Consider the following 20,479-nt stretch of genomic DNA (forward strand, 5'->3'; position numbering starts at 1 on the left):
TAACTGTTAACTTCTTTGTGGGTTTTTCAGGAAATTAGATTAATTCTTAACTACTCACTGAAACCGAACTAACAGATAAATGCAGCATGTTTGGAGCCAGAATGCAGCAATACGCTTAATCTATGTCTCATGGTCTGAGTTGTCAAATGACTGCAAGGTCACTTTCACCATTGCTTAAGGTTAGACATTAAAAATGCCCTAAGGCTTGTGTGTACTTGTTTTGAAGTTTACTGGATAAGATAGGTCAGAGAGAAGGGTTTGAAGGTTGTTAATTTGCAAAACACATACTTTCTCTCTCTCACTCCGTCCTGTAGCTCTCACTGATGAGTACATGAGTAACACATTTGCCATCCAGAAGGTCTAAAGAGCTCAAGTCCTCTCTCACTTACACACTTACACACGCACAGTTGTGGAAAATCAGCTCTAAGATCTTGAAGAACATTGCTAACAATGGGAGTGGGTAAGTTTATATCAACTTTTATTTTTTTTTACATGACATAGCTTTTAGATGATCATAGATCAGTAGGACAAAACTAAAATGACTGTGTATGTAACCATTTAACTTCTGTGTATAAACTTTTGAGTAACTATGGGATAAACAGGTATATATTTTCCATATTATAGAATATGAAATGACATTTGCTCCAGGTCAAGTATTTAATTTACACGATGCCCTGTGTGTTCTCTTTTTTAGAAAACGCTGAGTATTCTGATGCTGATTTCACCTATGGTACGAACTTCAAATAGTTACTTACAATGCAAATTTGACACAAATCTTACAAATAAGTTTACTTCCATCTTATTTCACATTATGCTCACCACTAAACAAAACTTGTTAATGGAACCAAACTTAAGAGTGTGAATTATTTAGGAGCATTAATATTCCCATGACACAAAGAGATTTTTCTATTGAAACAGTTCATTAATGAGCTTATTATAAAGTTATAAAGTTAATTTATGAGGTGTGGATATATCTTGTTTGTAATCTGTGTATCTATTTATGGTAGATTATGAGTTCATAAGAAGAGGTGGGCTGATCTTTGCAGCTGTTGTATTCTGTTTGGGCATTGCTATCATTTTTGGTAAGCATGACCACAAATACAAATATGCATACATATATATTTTATATATTTATTCTCAAATATTTTTTTCATAGGCAAAAAAACTCAACTGTGGAAAGAAAGCAGCAACTAAGTAAGACACATTTAAAACACACATACACACACAGGTTTACAGTATTTAACTAATGTGTCTTCTATAGGATTGACGACAATGGCGATTTATGACATCTTCATTAACCTACACTGTAAGCAAGCACACATTAATTAATATTTATAAAAATTATCATGTAATTGTTGCTGAGCCATTCAGATACTTGCTTTTTACCAGTCTGAACAATTGTAAAATAATATGTTTTGCCTGTGACAGTATGTCTGTGAAGATCATTATGTAAATGTTTCTGTACAAAAACTATTTTTATAAGTCTTTTCTTGTCACTTACTTACAGTTTTTGTTATCACGTCAAATAATCTTAATGTGAAAACTGTTTTACAGCAGATATTACAAAATATTTTAAAATGCCTGTGCATACAGAGTACAACGAATGCAAGCCCATGACATTAGTATGTGAAATGAAGGAAGGGTGTGCTGATTCCTGTTTATTTAATTACTAAATTTGTAGTTTCTTGCTCTGTTTCCTGCAGGTATGTGGCACCTCACTAAATTATTTCACCAATGATGACCGGTTCTTGATCACTTTTCTTCATGAAAACAGTAACTTATTGTAAGAATGTATGAGATGTATGTACACCATCACCATCACAATAAAATTGCCAGTTCTCACAAATTGCCCTGTCTTTGAAGACCACGTTATAATTGTATACTTTATTAAAACATTACCGATTAATCTAGACGTTTTATACCTATTAGGTAAAATGCCTGATTAAAATAAATATAACTTAACTGAAACGTAATAACTGTAATGTGTGTGGATTCATATTTATTAACATTAACTCGGGGTTTCAGAGAACTCCAAATATTTTAAGATTTTGCACAATTTATTTGAGAAATGTATGCATATCACTACAATTTGCAGCAGAAGCCACTCATTGAAAAGATGCTGTTTCGCCTTTAGCTCGGGTCCGCGTGCGCGTGCTCGAGCTCGGCTCTTGTAATTGGCTCAGCGCTGTGCTGTTGTCCATGCGCCACTGGGCGAGTCTCGGCAGTCTCCGTAACCCTCTTTTATCCTCAAAAAAGGAGAGCGAAAGAGGGCAGACTCGGAGTTGGGCTCGGGTAGAAGGACCGCCATTATTGGGAGGAAAAGCACTTTCACCCTCACTCACAATGCACAAATCTTGACGTTTAAAGCCACGCGTGGCCCACATTGTCTGTGATTTGACTGCGAAGCTGGATGTTGTGTATCACTGATAAGGCATCGCTGCATGCTCGCTGCACACGGTGAAATCAGCATTTTATGGCCACAACAAAGGGCATTTTAATTTATCAAAACCTACGTTTGACCGGAGGAAGACATTAAACAAGCATTTTTCTTATCGGAAACAACCAAACTGGCATCCGAGAAAGGACATTTCTTTGTTTGGATATGTTTAGCCATCGGTGGATTTTGAGGCCGGTTTCTGTAACTCGCGTATTGACAAAAATATTTTAGACTGCAAGTCTGTCAGTCTACTTAAACGACCAAGGATTTCCCCGGGAAATTTAGCGTCCACTGGCGTTTATGTAGTGTTATATGGTTTCTAACAACACAACCGAACCGGTTGCAAGCCCTCTACCGTTGGCCTGGACGAGGAAAGGGGATTCAAAAGGGAACGTGACAACGGAGAATGGCACTGGTATGTATATTAACAATAATGTTTCTTAAAAACGGCAAAAAAGACCGCGTTGTCAATGACGTGACGTTTGTGAAAACTAACAATGACTAGTGACGTTCTGCATAAAATAAATTGTATGTAGTAAAAGTGCTATTGTGCAGGCAGCGCCTTTGGTTGTGCTGAAAACGGATTTATTTTTGGTATTCCATGCACAGGGCCTATTAAGATCTAGTAATGTTTATTCTTATAACGTTCTGTCATTATGAGAGTTTAATTTGGCAGACAATTTTCTCACGTGGTGTACACATAATTTAGTGCTGTGCAACGCAGGACAGAATTGCAGATGTAATTGTATGGTGCCACTTTGGATTATTCGCGTTGATTTAAAGAGGCGTTTTGTTGTATCGACCAGCTTGATTGAAAAATGTGGGTAAAATGTCACCGACAGTTCCCTATTCCTGAAGCACAAGCACCAGCTGAACTGCTCATAGGAAGGCAGTGCTGAACCATGACATCCGCATTACGTAGCTTAAATGCATGGGCTATGCTAGGGCCTAGGCTTTGGGCGTAAAACCTTAATCACTTGCTTCAAAGTATCACATGTGTCAATTGCATAATGAGTAAGATGGAATGACATTTTGACATGCATTTACCCTACAGCCACATTGTGCAGAGTTTGATGTGTGTTTGAGCCATGTATGCTACAGCTAATACAAGGCTATTATGTATTTCTAAGGTTAAGTTATCTGTGTATCAATTAAAGGGGAGTCTGAATAGCCAAATGACATTGTCAGTAGCACACTCTTGCACTGCACCTGTCAAGTTTGGGGATTTACAGCTTCAGATATTACATGAGTTTTGACAGTAAATCATGTCAAGGCCATTAGGCCAATGGATACAAATTTCTGTGTTTTACACAGAAATAAATGAATGCTACATATTGTAATGAAAAGAATATTCTGTGAAAATATAAATTGTTTTATTCTGAGAAGTTAGCTTGGAATTCACAGGCAGTGCCACAAATATATTTAACCAAAATATTATAAAGACCTGGAGTGGGACTCATGTGACTTTGGCTGTTACATTCAAGCAACTATCCAGGGGTGCTTTTCCAGAAAGCAACTATGGTCGCAAGTTCTGTTGTTACCAACAGAGTTTAATGGTAACTAACAACGGCCATAGTTAGCTAACAATGCTCTTGGGAAACGCAACAACTGCAAAGCAATATTTTTAAAGGCCACTCCGAATGCCTTAGAAACCACTTTGCAACACTCTGAAAACCACCAGAAAAGATTTGCATGGGCAGAAATTATATTTATTCCTAAAATGGTATTTTTTTGTAAAAATATTGAAATCATGACGTTATTTTTTTATGCATGGTATGCACATTTTTCAAAGTTTACTTTAACACACATGTGACTTTTCCCACAACAGAAGAATGAATGAACAAGAATGTCCTACTTTTTTAAATAGCGGTACTAGCATTTAAAGGGCCCCTAACGTAGGTGTTTTCTGCAATATGAATGTGTCTGTAAAGTTTTAGCTCAAATTACATCACAGATGATGTTGAACATGGCCATGTGTGGCTGCAATAAGAAACATGTTTTTGTGTGTTTTTAAATGCAAAGAAAGCTTCTGTTCCCCTCCCTGTATGCAAAGCATGGAGTAAAAGCACTTACGCATGTGTTTGGAGTACATCAAAACATGTGTCTCTGGCAAAAGATTGAACTACATGTTCATAAGGCGGAGTTTGTGTGCGATTATGGTTTGGGCATAATCAATGTGACATCACATTGATAAGGGATCCACAACAGCCTGTTTTGTGCCTGTTGCAGTTTAAAGGAGATTACACAAAGAAGAATAAATGGATTTCTATAATAATAACAGGATGTTTCTGCACACACACTGGCGACTCATTTTCTGATAGAAACACATTTAAAAGTGTATTTTTAGGTTAGGGGGGCTTTAAAGAGCACCTATTACATTGCTAAAAACTATTATTTTGTGTATTTTGTATAATACAATGTGTTTGCATGGTTTATGGTTAAAAAACACATTATTTTCCACATACCGTACATTATTGTTGCTCAATTAAAACCTGCCTTTCTCAAACGCATACAAAGTTCATCGTTCAGAAAAATGCTGTCCTAAAATTGGCCAAACTTTGTTGTTGGCCTTAATACCTCTGACATCAGCCAGAAATGTGACGCGCCTTACCTCTTTTTGAAGATTAGCTTAGTTTTTACTAGCTTTATCAATGCGAGCCGAATCAAATCCAGAAAATGCAGATGACCAAGCTGATCGATCAACTTTACCAGCGTGTCTTTGAGCAGGACATAACAGATTGGTAAGGTAAGGATACTAAAACAATAAAACCATGTCTGCATTTGTGATCATAGAAACGACAAACAAGCGCTACTCTGCACTGCACAAAGAAATGCGTTTGAATGGTTTAGTCAGTAGTAAATTCTTTAAAAAGGAAAACATAGACTTCTTACAGGTTGTACAGTTGTGTTCATAATTATTCAACCCCCAATGCTGTTAAGGGTTTTAGGGAATTTAGTGTACATTTGTAGTTGTATTCAGAATGAAATCCTACAATGACTTCTTAAAGAACCATATGCAACTAAAATGACATCAATTGGTTTTGTAATATAGTAGTAAATGTTTCTTTTGTGAATTCTTCATTGACACAATTATTCAACCCCTTAAAGAACTACCACTCTGAAGAACAGAGGTTCATTGAAGTGTTTTCAATCAGGTATTGAAAACACCTATGGATGTCAGGGAACAGCAATAAAGCCTAATAAGCACCAATTAGGCAGCTTTAAAATGACTGTGATACTCAACTCCTTCTAAACATTTACTGGTGTGGTTACCAACTTGGTGAAGTCAAAAGAATGGTCCAGGAAGACAAGAGAAGAGTTGATTAATCTTCACAGGAAGGGCAATGGCTATAAAAAGATTGCAAAGATGTTAAACATACCAAGAGACACCATAGGAAGCATCATTCGCAAATTCAAGGCAAACGGCACTGTTGAAACGCTTCCTGGTCGCGGCAGAAAAAAGATGCTAACTGCGACTGCTGTGCGCTATCTGAAGCGTAGAGTGGAAAAAAGTCCCCGTGTGACTGCTGAGGAACTGAGAAAAGATTTGTCAGATGTGGGTACTGAAGTTTCTGCTCAGACAATACGGCGCACCCTGCGTACTGAAGGCCTCCATGCCAGAACTCCCAGGCGCACCCCCTTGCTGTCTCCAAAGAATAAGAAGAGTCGACTGCAGTATTCCAAAAGTCATGTGGACAAACCACAGAAGTTTTGGGATAGTGTTCTGTGGAAAATTAGAACTGTTTGGGCCCATGGATCAACGCTATGTTTGGAGGAGGAAAAACAAGGCCTATGAAGAAAAGAACACCTTGCCTACTGTGAAGCATGGTGGGGGGGTCAATCATGCTTTGGGGCTGTTTTGCTTCTGCAGGTACAGGGAAACTTCAGCGTGTGCAAGGTACCATGAATTCTCTTCAGTACCAGGAGATATTGGATGACAATGTGTTGCAGTCCGTCACAAACCTGAGGCTTGGGAGACGTTGGACCTTTCAACAGGACAATGATCCCAAGCATACCTCCAAATCCACTAGAGCATGGTTGCAGAAAAAAGGCTGGAACATTTTGAAGTGGCCATCGCAGTCACCAGACTTAAATCCGATTGAGAACCTCTGGTGGGACTTAAAGAAAGCAGTTGCAGTGCGCAAGCCTAAGAATGTGACTGAACTGGAGGCTTTTGCCCATGATGAATGGGCGAAGATACCCGTAGATCGCTGCAAGACACTTGTGTCAAGCTATGCTTCACGTTTAAAAGCTGTTTTAACTGTAAAAGGATGTTGTACTAAGTACTAAGATTGAATGTCACTTGGGGGTTGAATAAAACTGATAATGATGTGAGCACAGAAAAGACATTTGTGGTTATTTCATTATAAATGTTATGTTATATTTGTCTGACCTACACATGCCTCTTTGATGTAATTGTAAGCAGGATGACTGAATGATCAAAATCAATGTCAAACCGGCCAAAACAATCAATTTCAGTTGGGGTTGAATAATTTTGAACACAACTGTATGTCAGAAGTGGGCAGAATATGATAATGATTGTCGGTTCAACATCAACAGGCCCAGGAAGTAAACTGTTGCCTAAAACCTGTGTGTTTTTTGTCGTCCAAGAAAAGAGATTTACGTTGGAAATGATAACTCGCATCATTGTTTATTTTGGGATTTGTTTCTATTCGGGGTGGGTTGATACCACTTTTTCCATTATGATCTGATTTGATACCTAAATTCTATGTATTGGCCGATACTGATCCGATTATAGTTTTTTATCCATTTAGGTGTGTGTGTGTGTGTGTGTGTGTGTGTGTGTGTGTGTGTGTGTGTGTGTGTGTGTGTGAAAAAAAGGTCTGGAGTGGCCCGAGACCCAAACAAAAGTATTGGATTGGCCCACCTAGTTCCTTTTGAATATTGTTAACAAGTACTAATACACACTTACACACCAAATGAAATGTAAAATTGTGAAACAGATAATTGGTGCTCTTTAACACTTACCCCACCAGCATTGGGTTTTTTTAAAGTTGCCAGCCAGCACAAGCATTTTTATGTTTTTCACAAAAGTTTAATGCCTTCAAGAAAATGATGTTCTTTAAATATATAAACATACAATATAAATGAAAGAACAGACTCTCTGCTTTCAAACAAACAAAAAATTCATCCTAGCTTAATTTGTTCTCTTTTTATCACTTCTCAAATATGGGTAGGTTTCTTCAAAAATATTACATTTTAAGCAAGAAGCTGAGATAATTCCATTTTTGTGAATGACTTTTGATAAAGATCAGAAGAGCAATCATCAAATTATACACAGAGTTTGAACTGTTTGCCCTAAGGGTATTCTTCTGGGTTTCATAAGTTGGGTAATGGTGCTTTTGTTTTCCATTGCATAGTATTCCACGGTTTGGGTCAGGTCAGCTTACTTTTGGGGGCTTTTTCACTGGGAAAATGTAAATCTAATGTAAAAGATTAGCTTTACCTTCATGATAGCTTGCGCTGTCTCGAGTTAACCTGTTATCATCTGTGCTTTGCTGCAAGTTCCTAAACTCCCTTTTAGCGATGAAAAATATCCACAGGTTGAGAATCATGGCACCAGATTTGCGATGCGCACAACGCATATGCTTAAATGCAAGTTAAATGAGGCTCAGTGGAGCGTGTCGACTGACGCCACGGGTGTTTTTACAGAAACTGTCATGTGAGACAGAGGTAGTGATTAACGTGATGCAATGGAAAAGCGCCATGAGAGTGCCACCTGGTGGATAATAGCAGATATACGAATTGCCAGAAAAACGTTAATGGCGTGGAAAAAGTTAAGGATCATAGTGGATTAATTAAATGTTGGAGTTACTCTATTGCATTACTTCTGGCTGCTCTGTTAGAAAGCACCATAAATAAAGACATTAGAGATGCACCAATAATTTCTGACAATTATCGGTATCTGACGATAAAAGCAATTTTTCATATAGCTTAAGTGTATAGCTTAAGCTTCTACAGAGTCACTAGGGGCTTGGTAAGTTTGCCTTAATTATCAAGAAAAAAGCTCCAAATAGCAGAACATTTTTCAATGGAATTAGTTCTGAATAATCAGAGTCTTTCCATCTTTATAACCGAGACCATGTCCGAAATCTACATCCAAAGGGAGGAGGGTGAGGATGACTTCCAGTTCTTAAGCACAAGTCTCTTAGCCACAATCATGCCCTGGCTTAAGGACTGTTGAAGTATCCCTGGAAGGCAAGCATTGTGCTATGAAAATTTAAAGATGGCATTTCTGCATCCGAAAGAAGAGACATCATAAGCCTTGGAGTACCAGTCGAAAATGCTTGACCAAAAACTTGACAATAAAGGGCAAAACCAAAAAGCATGGGAAGTAGTATCCTCTGCCACCTTATACCTTTCACACATTGGTGAAATAGAGGGGAAAATTTTGTGCAATTTTGTTTTAATGTAGTGCAAATGGTAAACATATTGAACAAAATAATTTTAAGAAGCAGCTCTTGATGTTAAGCCCTTTACTCATTTGTATTTTATTGATAAACAGGATCAAGGTATGTAAACAATGCAGCAAAATTGATGTCAGTCATTAATGCACTTCTTCCTTTCCATTTTGAGTACTACCTGAGTATTACTTTTGACATTACTATAAGAAATTTAAAGTACATTTTAAAGGAATGGGTTGCTTTGAAGCAGGGGTGTCCCGGAGGGCCGGTGTCCTCCAGAGTTTAGCTCCAACCCTAATCAAACACACCTGAAGTAGCTAATTAGGTCTTACTAAGCATACAGAAACTTCCAGGCACGTGTGCTCAGTGTTAATGGTGTTATGTGTTAACGTTTTGCTATATTAAAGATGTTTTGTGTATTTTTGGGCAAATAAAGGACATGTTTTTTACAGTAATTGTTTTGTTCTCTCTCTCTCTCTCCCTTTCTCATTTAGGTTGGCCTCAATTTCTGCATCTGTCTTATTTTCTTCAGCCTCCCCTCTAACCATTTCTGATTTGTCTGCATTAATATGGTCGAAATGTGCAAGCAACTTTCTTGACACGAATGAATGATTGAAAAATCGGTGGCACTGTCTCAATTGTAAATCATAGGAACTGCTGTTTTATGGACACATTTCAAAGAATCTGTCAGTGTCAATCTTTGGGGCATGGCAAGATGACTGCCTGCATACGATGATGATGGCTAAAAAGCAAGAATCCCGGATGCCTATCTACAACCTTGTTGTTGTTGGCCTGTCGGGTACTGAGAAGGAGAAGGGCCAATGTGGCGTTGGCAAGTCTTGCCTTTGTAACCGTTTTGTCCGTCCTAGTGCAGATGACTTCCATCTTGATCACACTTCTGTGCTAAGTACCAGTGATTTTGGTGGGCGTGTTGTCAACAATGACCATTTCCTATTCTGGGGAGAGGTGGGCAGAGTTTTGGAAGATGGCACAGAGAGCAGGATGCACATCGTTGAGCAGACAGAGTTCATTGATGATCAGACGTTCCAGCCCCATCGAAGTACTGCTTTGCAACCCTACATCAAAAGAGCTGCCTCCACCAAACTTGCTTCTGCAGAAAAGCTCATGTACTTCTGCACTGATCAGTTGGGGCTAGAGCAGGACTTTGAACAAAAGCAAATGCCAGAAGGCAAGTTGCAGGTGGATGGCTTTTTGCTTTGTGTCGATGTGAGTCGCGGTATGAACCGCAACTTTGATGATCAAATGAAATTTGTCACAAACTTGTTCAATCACTTAAGCAAGACAAAAAAGCCTATAGTGCTAGTTCTCACTAAGTGTGATGAGGGCGTTGAGCGATACATCAAGGATTCTCATACTTTTGCCATTACAAAAAAGAACTTGCAGGTTGTCGAGACTTCGGCACGGTCCAATATCAATGTTGACGTGGCTTTTCTCACCTTGGTACAGCTCATAGATAAAGGCAGAGGCAAGTCTAAAATCATACCTTACTTTGAAGCACTGAAACATCAAAGTCAACTGATTGCCTCGGCGAAGGACCGCTATGAATGGTTGGTGAACCACATTGTTAAGAATCACAATGAAACTTGGCCCAACATCACCCGACGAATGCAGACTGCACCGGAATACAAGGAGTATGTATTTTTAGAAGGTACAGGTAAAGCTAAGAAGCTTTTTCAACAGCATATTCATCGTCTTAAGCAGGAGCATATTGAAAGGCGACGCAAAGCATACCTGAGCACTCTTCCACTTGCCTTGAGTACATTGGTGTCTGAGTTGGACGAAATTGAGCATTTGAGCTGGTCTGGGGTTCAGAAGGTCCTTGAGTCTAAAAAAGACTTTGACCATTGGTTTGTGGTACTGGAGGATGCACCATGGGAAGACACACCACATCTTGACAATATGGAAGATGAGCGCATCCCCTTTGATGTTCTAGACACAACAGCTGCTGAAATAATCTTTGATGCACATCTTGAACACCTGCGCAATGAATGCAAGCGTGCCCAGATGCGTCATGAGTTCAAGGCAAAATTGGCATCATCACCTTTTGTTACCCCTGGCAAGCCCTGGGAGGAAGCCCGCAGCTTCATCATGAATGAAGACTTCTACCAGTGGCTTGAGGAGCCAGAATATTTGGACATTTATAACCGGCACCAAAAAGCAATTATAGACAAGGCGAAAGAGGATTTTCAGGAGCTTCTACTCGAGTACTCTGAGCTTTTCTATGAACTTGAGGTGGATGCCAAACCTAGTAAAGAAAAGATGGGAGCAATTCAAGAAGTATTAGGTGAAGAACAACGCTTCAAGGCACTACAGAAATTACAAGCTGAGAGAGATGCTTTAGTGTTAAAACACATCCATTTTGTGTATCACCCTACTAAGGAAACATGCCCTAACTGCCCACACTGTGTTGACAACAAAATTGAGCAAATACTAGCTTCATGCTTCCCTGCACGATATCCTTCCTTTGGAAAGTCCCAAATGACTGATGTAAAGATAGATAGGATTAATCTTGTCATACTGGGCAAAGACGGTCTAGCAAGAGAATTAGCCAATGAGATTCGGGCGTTGTGTACCAATGATGATCATTATTTGCTTGAAGGAAGAATGTATGAGCTTGTCCTTCGACCCATTGAGGGCAATGTTAGACTTCCTGTTAACTCGTTTCATACAGCCACATTCATTCCCCATGGATGCTTATGTTTGTACAATTCTAAAGAATCCTTGTCATATATTGTAGAAAGTATTGAGAAATTGCGAGAGTCTACTCTTGGCAGAAGGGATAACCATATTGCTCAGCTTCCTCTGTCACTCTTGTTAATAACTAAAAGAGGTGTTGGAGGACTAGGCGACATTGGTGGGGAGACTGCCCAAGCTTTAATATCACAGGGTCAGCAGGTATCAATGAAACTGCAGTGCAACTACCTGGAACCTGCCTTCCCAGGCACTGGCTATGGTCGAAATGTAAATGAAAGGCAGATTAACCAGGTCTTGAAATGTCTGCTTGAAATGAGGAGGACTTCGACATTCCGTAGCTGTTCACCACCCGCACCTCCTCTACCTCCATGTATTCGAGACTTACAGCATGACCCGAGCCCAGAGGCTGATTTGCGTGTTGTCATGTGCCTAATGTGTGGAGACTCTTATGACATTGATCAACTTCTTGCACCATTTCTACTCCCTCAGCATTGCCGACCGACTTCTCCCCAAGCAAGTGGCACTTCAGTGCTGCTAGAACAAACAATTGGTGGCCACAACTATACAATTGAGCTATCCCTACTGTCATACCATGCTGCATTTGCCACACGTAAAAGTAGGCTGGTGCATGGCTACATTGCTGTGTACTCTGCTTGTCGCAAAGCTTCTTTTGAAACCCTGTGTGCCTTCTTATGTGAGGTTCAGGACATTATCCCAGTTCAGCTGCTTGCAGTGGGAGACACTCAGACTGACCTTTTAGACTCTGCTCATGAGTTTCTAGTACAAGGTGAGGAACTAGCCCATGAAATTGAAGGACGATTTTGCAGTACTGTTTGTAGCTCTGGTGGAATTGTTGGAGGACTTCACAAAATAGAACTCTTAGAACAATTTTTTACAGAAGTATTAGAGAAGAAAACTATTGTTGAAGCCAGTCATATGTACGAAAATGTTCCAGAAGCCTCTAGCACAAATGAGAATGTGTATTCGCCACACTGTGGCTCCCCAAGCCCTGTCACAATGCTGCTAGATTCTGAGGAAGACATGGAAGCTTCTCCACCCTACCATGATGGCACACTCACCTCTCATGGTGGATTCAAACTGCCTGACTTGGACTCAGCTGACACATTCTCTGTGATCTCTGACCTTAGCACCTTTGAGAACAAGCTTAATAATAAAGTCCTTCCTCAAGTAAGACCAAAACCTAGTGTCACATTTGACCTCAGAAAACCAAATTTTAACCCCTATATGGATTCAGTCAGCCATCGGCGGTCTCTTACATCAAATGTGACGTGGCCTCTCGGAGGAGACTATGATCCGTCAGACTATGCTGACCCAATGGATGCTGTCTCAAAGCCACGCCCCAGCTATGAGGACAACATTTACTCTGTGCCACATGACAGCACACAGGGCAAAATTATTACCATCCGCAATTCCAACAGGATGCACTCTAATGGAGGAGGCAATGGTTCAGACAGTGAAGGGGATGGCAGCTCCTTGGAAAGACGTCGCAAGTTCTCTGCAGCAAGGGTGAAACCAAGACTCTACCGTGACCGTTCCAAACGGCTGGGGAAGTTCAGCAATTTCCGCACAAGTTTTTCCATTGGTAGTGATGATGAGATTGGCACACTTACAAGGTCAAAAGATGATGATGTTTCGGGATTGAAGGCTGACATACTAAACGAAGAAGGAGAGGATCCCAAAAAGAGGAACATATTGAAAAGTCTTCGTCGACCAGGCAAAGTAAGTTTTAGTATTTATTTCTCTTTGGTATTTTTACAATTTGATACTACTTATTCGAATAATTTAAACTTCTTCTTTACTCCCCCTTTGCCTTTTAGAGTAAAATCATTGACAAGTCTGATCTTTCTTTGTTTTCCTATTGGGCAGAAATCAAGACCAAAGCCTCGTCATTCTATTTCTAAGCCTTTGGAGAGTAGCTACTTTGGGATTCCTCTTGCAAATGTTGTTTCCCTTGAACGACCTATTCCAGTTTTCATTGACAAGTGTACCCGTTATATTGAAGCCACAGGTACATTTACTGTCTCTGCTATGTCACCATTATGCTCACCCCATCAGGGCTGTGGTTAGAACACCATATAAGCTTATCTGTATCACAGTGTTCGGTTATATTTAGATGACCAATGGCGGTAGCAGTCATAAATCACACCACAGTGTTCTATTGCACATGTTTCACTGGATCATTTTTATTATTCTTTTCTGACTGGGGGATAATATAAATGTAGCTTTTTTACATTTGTAATTTTATTAAATAGCCTTAAGCATAGCACTTAGTCATGTATGTAATACTGGTTGGCAGTACACTATAAACTTTGACAAGAATGTTTTGAGTAATTTGTGCTTACTGTCTAAAATCAAATCCTGTCTTAGGAGTCAAAAGAAGTATTGCAAGAAAATGGAAATGATGATGTTAATTGGAATGCCTCTCTCTCTTTTGCTCTCTCTGTTTCTCTCTCTCTCTCTCTCTCTCTCTCTCTCTCTCTCTCTCTCGGTCCCTCTCTAGGTTTGACCACAGAGGGTATCTACAGGGTAAGTGGAAATAAGTCAGAGATAGAGGGCATGCAGAGGCAGTTTGAACAAGGTAAGTTTAGTATCTTTAGATTGCGTTTAACTGTTATGAATTGTCATTATATTTGCTTTATAGTTTGTTTGTTTGATGATGGATTGATAGTGTGATTTACACTTTAAAAAGCTTGCATGTTGATTTTTTTAAGGAATGTTTTTACGTGTCTGAAAAATAATGTAACATAAGTATTTATGGATTACTTCACATTCTCTCTTCCCACTCTCTGTTCATTTATTTTGTATTTATTTTTTATTACTAGACCATAATCTTGACCTAGTGGAGAAGGACTATACTGTGAACACAGTTGCTGGGGCATTAAAAAGTTTCTTCTCGGAGCTGCCAGAGCCTCTGATTCCTTATAGCTCACAGGTGGAGCTGGTGGAAGCTTTCAGTAAGATTGGACTTGTTTATTGTTTTAAAACATATAAGAATATTGTGTGTCAACACATTATACTTAAAAAATGTTCTGCTCCAATCACTCATTATATTAACTAGTAATGTAAACTGATAGTAAAATGTAAAATTGGGCATTATGTATCAGAGTTCCTATCTAAGCCTGTGGAATAATCATCAAATTTTCAATATTTTTGTCTATAGAAATTAATGACAGAGAACAGAGGCTGCACACCATGAAGGACGTGTTAAGGCGATTTCCCAGGGAAAATTATGATGTCTACAAACATGTAATGAGCCATCTAAACAAGTAAGTATGAAGCCACTCGTTGGAGACGAGTTACAGAGTAGACACTTTAAACTTTATTTCTTTCCCTCTCTCAGGGTTAGTCAGTGGAACAGAGTCAACTTAATGACAAGTGAAAATCTATCCATCTGTTTTTGGCCAACACTGATGCGGCCAGACTTCACCTCTATGGATGCCCTGACAGCTACGGCAACCTACAAGACAATCATTGAGACATTTATTCATCAGTGTGCTTTCTTCTTTTACAACCAGCCTCCTGCTGAGTCTCCAACTGGCCTCTTTGCACCCTCTGGACCACTGGTGCCCTCTGGATTGCCGCCATCTCCCACAGCTGCCCCGAATTATTGCCCCCCAACCCAACATTTTACCTCCCTTTTGCACTCGCCCCCACATTCTCCCCCTCAGAGTCCACACACAGCCCCTGCAGAACCACAAACACTATGAGCGTGGGGAGAAAGTGGCCTGTGGTTTATTAAACTCCATACACAAACATAGACTTGTGTAATGCATGCTTACACAGCGACATATACATATTCTACACAATGCCTTTAACATGTAGCTTGTTTAGGTCAGTGCTGTATGTGAAAAAAGTGTGCTGGGTTCTCAGTACTTCTATTTGGGAAAGATTTTGGGATTTACTTCTACCACTATGGACATAAAAAAAACAACACGCACAGCAGATGAATGTCTGTGCGCTTATGAACTGTACAATCTGTGTAACTAACAAAGGTGTCGTTTTCGAGATGACAACACTGATGTAGTTTATTACAGAAGGGGATGTTCTTCGTTTTCAGTGTAGATAAATGCTCTTGTCAGAAAGGATATGAATCGTTCGAAGGACTTTAAGATTTAAGACTGGTCTGTCTCCCGTTTCTCTTCTTTTTCTTTATCCACTTGCTCTCTACAGTATATAAAACTTTAGTAGGACACTGTAGTGAGAAAAAAATCTGAATCATGAAGCACTTATACATTATCAAGGATTTCATCTAAAAGTGTTTTGGAAGAAAAATAGAAACTTAATTTTTATTTTTGTTTTAAGATGAATGAGATCACTTTAGCTGCAACCATATTTGCTACTTTACCTGGCTCTTGTGTTCCCCATTACCATCCAGTGGTGGCCATATGTGTTCGGAGTTTCGAGTGTGTTGCTCATCATGTCAAAATGATGTGTTTGTGAATCATGTAAACACTGTGCATTATGCGTTTTGTCAAAATACATGCCTGGTGTATATGCTCAAAAGGGTTTATGATAAAAGAGACAATTACAAAGTCTCTAGACACTAAGACACTAACTTAACACTAAAGGGATAGTTCACTTTAAAATGTATTTTTCCTGATGAACACAAAAGATGATATTTTGAGAAATGATGGTAAACACACAGCAGATAGTGACCATTGACTACCATAGTAGGAAAATATTTTGGAAGTATTGTGATAAATGATGAAGAAAATATTTTGATAAATGACGGTAAGCACACAGTTGACGGTACCCATTAAATTTGATCATAAATCCCTTCGAAGCATCTGCAGCAAATTAGTATTTTGACATGTTGCATGAAAGCAAACAGGTTCATATTAGGGCTGGGTAAAAATATCGATTCATCAATGCATTGCAATTATTTGTTTCTAAATTCAATATCGATTCATCAAATCCTATGAATCGATTCAGCCCACTGGCCAATGGCGGCGCTGTGGGCAACACTCTAGTGAGAGCGTTCAGCATTGTACAAGACGCGCTTTACCAAAACAGCATTTACATTTTTATTTTGCCATTTAAAACTGCATAAGTCATTGTAGCGAGCCCTCAAGTGCGCCTTCCTCCCTACCCTCTCTCATGTTACGTGCAGCGCCTCAACAGCGTGCGACCCCTCCCCTCTCTCATATTGCTTGCAGCTCTCCTATCGCGCATAAAATACAGTGAAAAGTATTTCAAACTCCGCGTCCCTCAGTGTACTTTCTTTTTCGCGTAAACGTCAACAGTAACGGATGTACTGACAGAGAAGACGGATGATCGAGTTCATCATGACTTTACGAAAGGTTAGCAGTAGTGTACCCACACATACATAGAGTAAAACATGACAAAATGATGTCACATCATTTCGGCATGTGACGTCATCACCACCACAGTCTTTCAAAATCCTGTGGGAAACACTGTAAAAATATAAGGTACTTAATTATTTGTGTATGTACTTATTACTGAATCGATATTGAAGTAAATAAATCAATATTGAATTGAATCAAAGCATCAAGAATCGAAATCAAATCGAATTGTGAAATTCCCAGCAAAACCCAGCCCTAGTTCATATGACGCAACATACACTCATTTTGACATGACGGGCTAAATGCATGTTGTGACGAGCTTTGCATCGTGCGCCCTTGAAAAAGAAGTCATTGGCCGCCACTGGTACCATCATTTATTCATATCCCATGCGGTTTTACACTTCGATAAAGACAAATACCATGGTTTTAGAGGATGTATTTCTCCTCGCTTCCAAGACTTGAAGTTCGGTCACCTGATAGGTCCAAAAGTGACAATGATGAGGATTTGTTTTGCCAAGTGGCTCCTGTGGATCTTTACTCATAAATTCAGCTAATGAAGAGTACATGCCCTTTTCTTTTGAAGGCTGTAATTTAAATGGTGATGATGTCACTTGGGAATTCTCTTCAGTTAGCACTGGTGAGGGGCTTGAGTTCACTGGGTTTACGAATTTACTCAGATCCTTAAACTATAGCCTTTGAATTACCAATTCAAAACCCTCACACCTTAATTTAAGCATATAAATGTATATAAGGCCTTGAAGGCCTTTTATTGACGCCCAGTCTGACTGTTTTAAGAGCTCTATTGTTTTTACCTTATAATCTAAAGCACTTTTTGTTTTTTATATAGACCTGTATTGTGCAACACTGAATAATTATTGGTTTAACTTGTGGCCACCGTGTTAGAAAGGTCATTGAACTTTTTCATGGTGAATGTAGAGTGCTAAGACGCACATTAAGATTTAAGTCCTAGACTCTTAATCATTTGTTGTGCATTAGTATGTCTTTGTCTGCTGTTCATATGGATTTTCATGGACCTTTTGTACAGCTTGAAGTTTGGCTGACCTTAAAGTCATATCACAATTTTTTATTGTCATCTCCATGTAACTGCATCAGAAGGACAGCTTTTTCCATCCCATTTCCTCTGGACAAATCCATGATGTATAAAGATGCAATGGCTTATTGTGTGTAGATTGTATGTATATTACCTTTTTCTCTCGAAAGTGAAGCATTGGAAATGAAGGAAATTATTCCTCATTAGGTTTGGCGTGAAATACCACTTCCTGTTTTTATACAGCCAAGGTACAAAAGCTGAAGTACCAAAGTAGTCCAATGTGGCTGATGAGGGTTCAACACCGGTTATAAAAATGTTAATGACTTTTGGTGTTTGGGGATGTGCATGCCAGCTTGGATTATTGACAAAATAAGGCATATGGCGAGCAACCCATAATGAATGATTTAACTATTTTTCATCCTTTTAATTCTGTGTATCTGCTGCTTTTTTTACCAGGTTGAACAAATCTCGAGTGACCCGAGCATTACTTGAAGTATACAATTGTTCTTCGTGTGATTTCCAGCAAACAACTCTAGAATTAGTAACTATAGAGTTCCAGTTGACGTCACGCTGCCTAAACTCCACCCTTTTGGCAGGCAATCGTAGAGCGCTTAAGTGCTGTTTCATCGGTATTGATAGTGATTTTAAACCAGACTAATTCAATATGATGGATAAGGGTTTTATGTTTAAAAGTAACCTTGAAATGACAAGTTTAAAATGTGGAAAATAACTGGGCTGATACACATTGTTATGTTTCATCTATTAAGTTTTGGATCTTTTGAACTAAAGTGCGCAGTGAACTCTGTTGCTATGAAATTCCTACTGCTGCCATTCATTTCATATTCGCTCCTGGCTGTTTTTGCATGCCAGTATGGTGGAACAAAGCGAATTGCTCACGTGACGTCCGGACCTCTATACTAGCTATAAATACAGCCATGTTTTTGTTATACTTAAGCGCAGGTTTTTCTCAAGCTTATGATGTTGTTAGTCAAGATAAAGATGGGCAACTGTGATGGTTATTATGGAAATTAATTATTTAAAGACCCCTTTACAAGAGTGCCATGAACTGTTGAATTTTATTGTCAAAGTGTTTTATTGAAATGATTTTTACTTGTGTTTTAGAGTTTTGTTTTCATCTAAAAATTTGAATTTGTTCATTTTTGTTTTTTGTTGTTGTGGTGGAGCTGAAATACTGGCAACAGCCCAATAAATTATACTGCTCAACTTAGAATTAAGAACCCGATGCAAAATTCTGGGTTAGTTGTAAAAGTTGTTCATTGTAATCTTTCACTTTAAAGTATAAATTGCTTGTTGTCTATATAAAAATTTTTCACACATCTGATTAGCTGCCATTTAACAAAGCTTTATCAAAATGACTATTTTTAGTTGATCATTTGACACTTTTTGCTTCTTGTAAATGAATATTCTGCTACCCTCGTGTGGCTATATTTTGAAAAGCAGGTATCAGGCTGTTAAAGGGACACTGCACTTTTTAAAAATATATATATACTCATTTTCCAGCCCCCCTGGAGTTGGGCATTTGATTTTTGCCGTTTTGGAATCCGTTCAGCCGATCTCCGGGTCTGGCGGTAACACTTTTAGCACAGATTAGCGCAGTCCATTGAATTTGATTGGACCATATGGCATCGCGCTACAAAGTAGCCAAAGAGTTTTGATATTTTTCCTATTTGAAACTTGACCCTTCTGTAGTTACATCGTGTACTAAGGCCAACGGAGGGTTAAAAGTTGTGATTTTCTGGGCTGATGTGGCTGGGGGCTGTACTCTCATTCTGGCGTGGTGATCGGGGACTTTGCTGGTGTGGCATGGCTGCAGCGGGTGCAATGATATTACACAGCAGCCGAAAATACTCCCCTTAGTAACTTTCAATAGTGGGGGACTATTTTCGTGCCTTTTGTAATATTGCACCTGCTGCAGCCATGTTGCGGCAGCGGGGTCCTTGGTTGTTGCGCCGGGGTGGGAGTGTAGTTCCTGGCCGTGTCTGCCTGGAGGATCGCAGCTTTTGATTTTCTGTCGGTCTTCGTTCACAAAGAGTCAAGTTTTGGGGGGGAGAAGTGTTGAAGCTCTTTGGTTGTTTTTTAGCGTGATGCTAGTGGTCTAGTCAGATTCAATGGATTGTGCTAGCTGGAAGTGGTGGCGCCAAAACCTGGGGATCGGCTGAATGGATTCCAGAACGGTGGGGGTCAAATGTTTAACTCTAGGAAACTGGAAAATTGTTATATTTCTTAAAAAATGGAGTGTCCCCCTTTAACCCGACAATATTGTCATAACGAAAAGCTAGATTACTCTAAAATTTAAATCCTGTTATTTGCTAACCCACATGATGTTTCACAACTATGATGATTATGTGGAAGACAACAGATGTTGAGCAAAAACCTTGTGACTGATACTTTTTCACCGTTTTTTTTTTATTGTATGAGAAAAGAGAAGTTGCGTCATTCTTTAAAAATATCTCTTGTGCTCCATGGACGAAAGTCGTATTTACAATTAAAAGAGTGTGAGTAAATG

At 39.2% G+C, this 20,479-nt stretch overlaps 2 protein-coding genes across 2 annotated transcripts; both read left to right on the plus strand.

Moving 5' to 3' along the window:
* The first annotated feature begins 89 nt into the window (after nucleotides 1-89).
* On the plus strand, nucleotides 90-1,846 carry fxyd2 (FXYD domain containing ion transport regulator 2). Its single transcript, XM_055199784.2, has 7 exons — nucleotides 90-179; nucleotides 315-460; nucleotides 695-730; nucleotides 1,008-1,082; nucleotides 1,157-1,194; nucleotides 1,262-1,306; nucleotides 1,704-1,846. Exons 2-5 carry the CDS (start codon nucleotides 451-453, stop codon nucleotides 1,192-1,194), a joined length of 159 nt encoding a protein of 52 aa, XP_055055759.2. The 5' UTR covers nucleotides 90-179; nucleotides 315-450; the 3' UTR covers nucleotides 1,262-1,306; nucleotides 1,704-1,846.
* Nucleotides 1,847-2,180: 334 nt separating this feature from the next.
* On the plus strand, nucleotides 2,181-19,190 carry arhgap35b (Rho GTPase activating protein 35b). Its single transcript, XM_055199782.2, has 7 exons — nucleotides 2,181-2,852; nucleotides 9,357-13,317; nucleotides 13,465-13,606; nucleotides 14,099-14,176; nucleotides 14,421-14,552; nucleotides 14,759-14,864; nucleotides 14,939-19,190. Exons 2-7 carry the CDS (start codon nucleotides 9,595-9,597, stop codon nucleotides 15,303-15,305), a joined length of 4,548 nt encoding a protein of 1,515 aa, XP_055055757.1. The 5' UTR covers nucleotides 2,181-2,852; nucleotides 9,357-9,594; the 3' UTR covers nucleotides 15,306-19,190.
* Nucleotides 19,191-20,479: the final 1,289 nt, after the last annotated feature.

The sequence above is a fragment of the Misgurnus anguillicaudatus genome, chromosome 22 (genome assembly GCF_027580225.2).
Source record: "Misgurnus anguillicaudatus chromosome 22, ASM2758022v2, whole genome shotgun sequence".
In the NCBI taxonomy this organism is placed as follows: domain Eukaryota; kingdom Metazoa; phylum Chordata; class Actinopteri; order Cypriniformes; family Cobitidae; genus Misgurnus; species Misgurnus anguillicaudatus.

What these genes read in the sequence shown, in the direction of transcription:
- fxyd2 (XM_055199784.2), top strand. An exon ending in TGATGCTGATTTCACCTATG is followed by an intron (nt 731 to 1,007) that starts GTACGAACTTCA and finishes TATTTATGGTAG; the next exon opens with ATTATGAGTTCATAAGAAGA. An exon ending in GGGCATTGCTATCATTTTTG is followed by an intron (nt 1,083 to 1,156) that starts GTAAGCATGACC and finishes TTTTTTTCATAG; the next exon opens with GCAAAAAAACTCAACTGTGG.
- arhgap35b (XM_055199782.2), top strand. Translation starts at nt 9,595, where the DNA reads ATGATGATGGCTAAAAAGCAAGAATCCCGGATGCCTATCTACAACCTT. An exon ending in GGAGCTGGTGGAAGCTTTCA is followed by an intron (nt 14,553 to 14,758) that starts GTAAGATTGGAC and finishes TTTTGTCTATAG; the next exon opens with AAATTAATGACAGAGAACAG. An exon ending in GTAATGAGCCATCTAAACAA is followed by an intron (nt 14,865 to 14,938) that starts GTAAGTATGAAG and finishes TCCCTCTCTCAG; the next exon opens with GGTTAGTCAGTGGAACAGAG.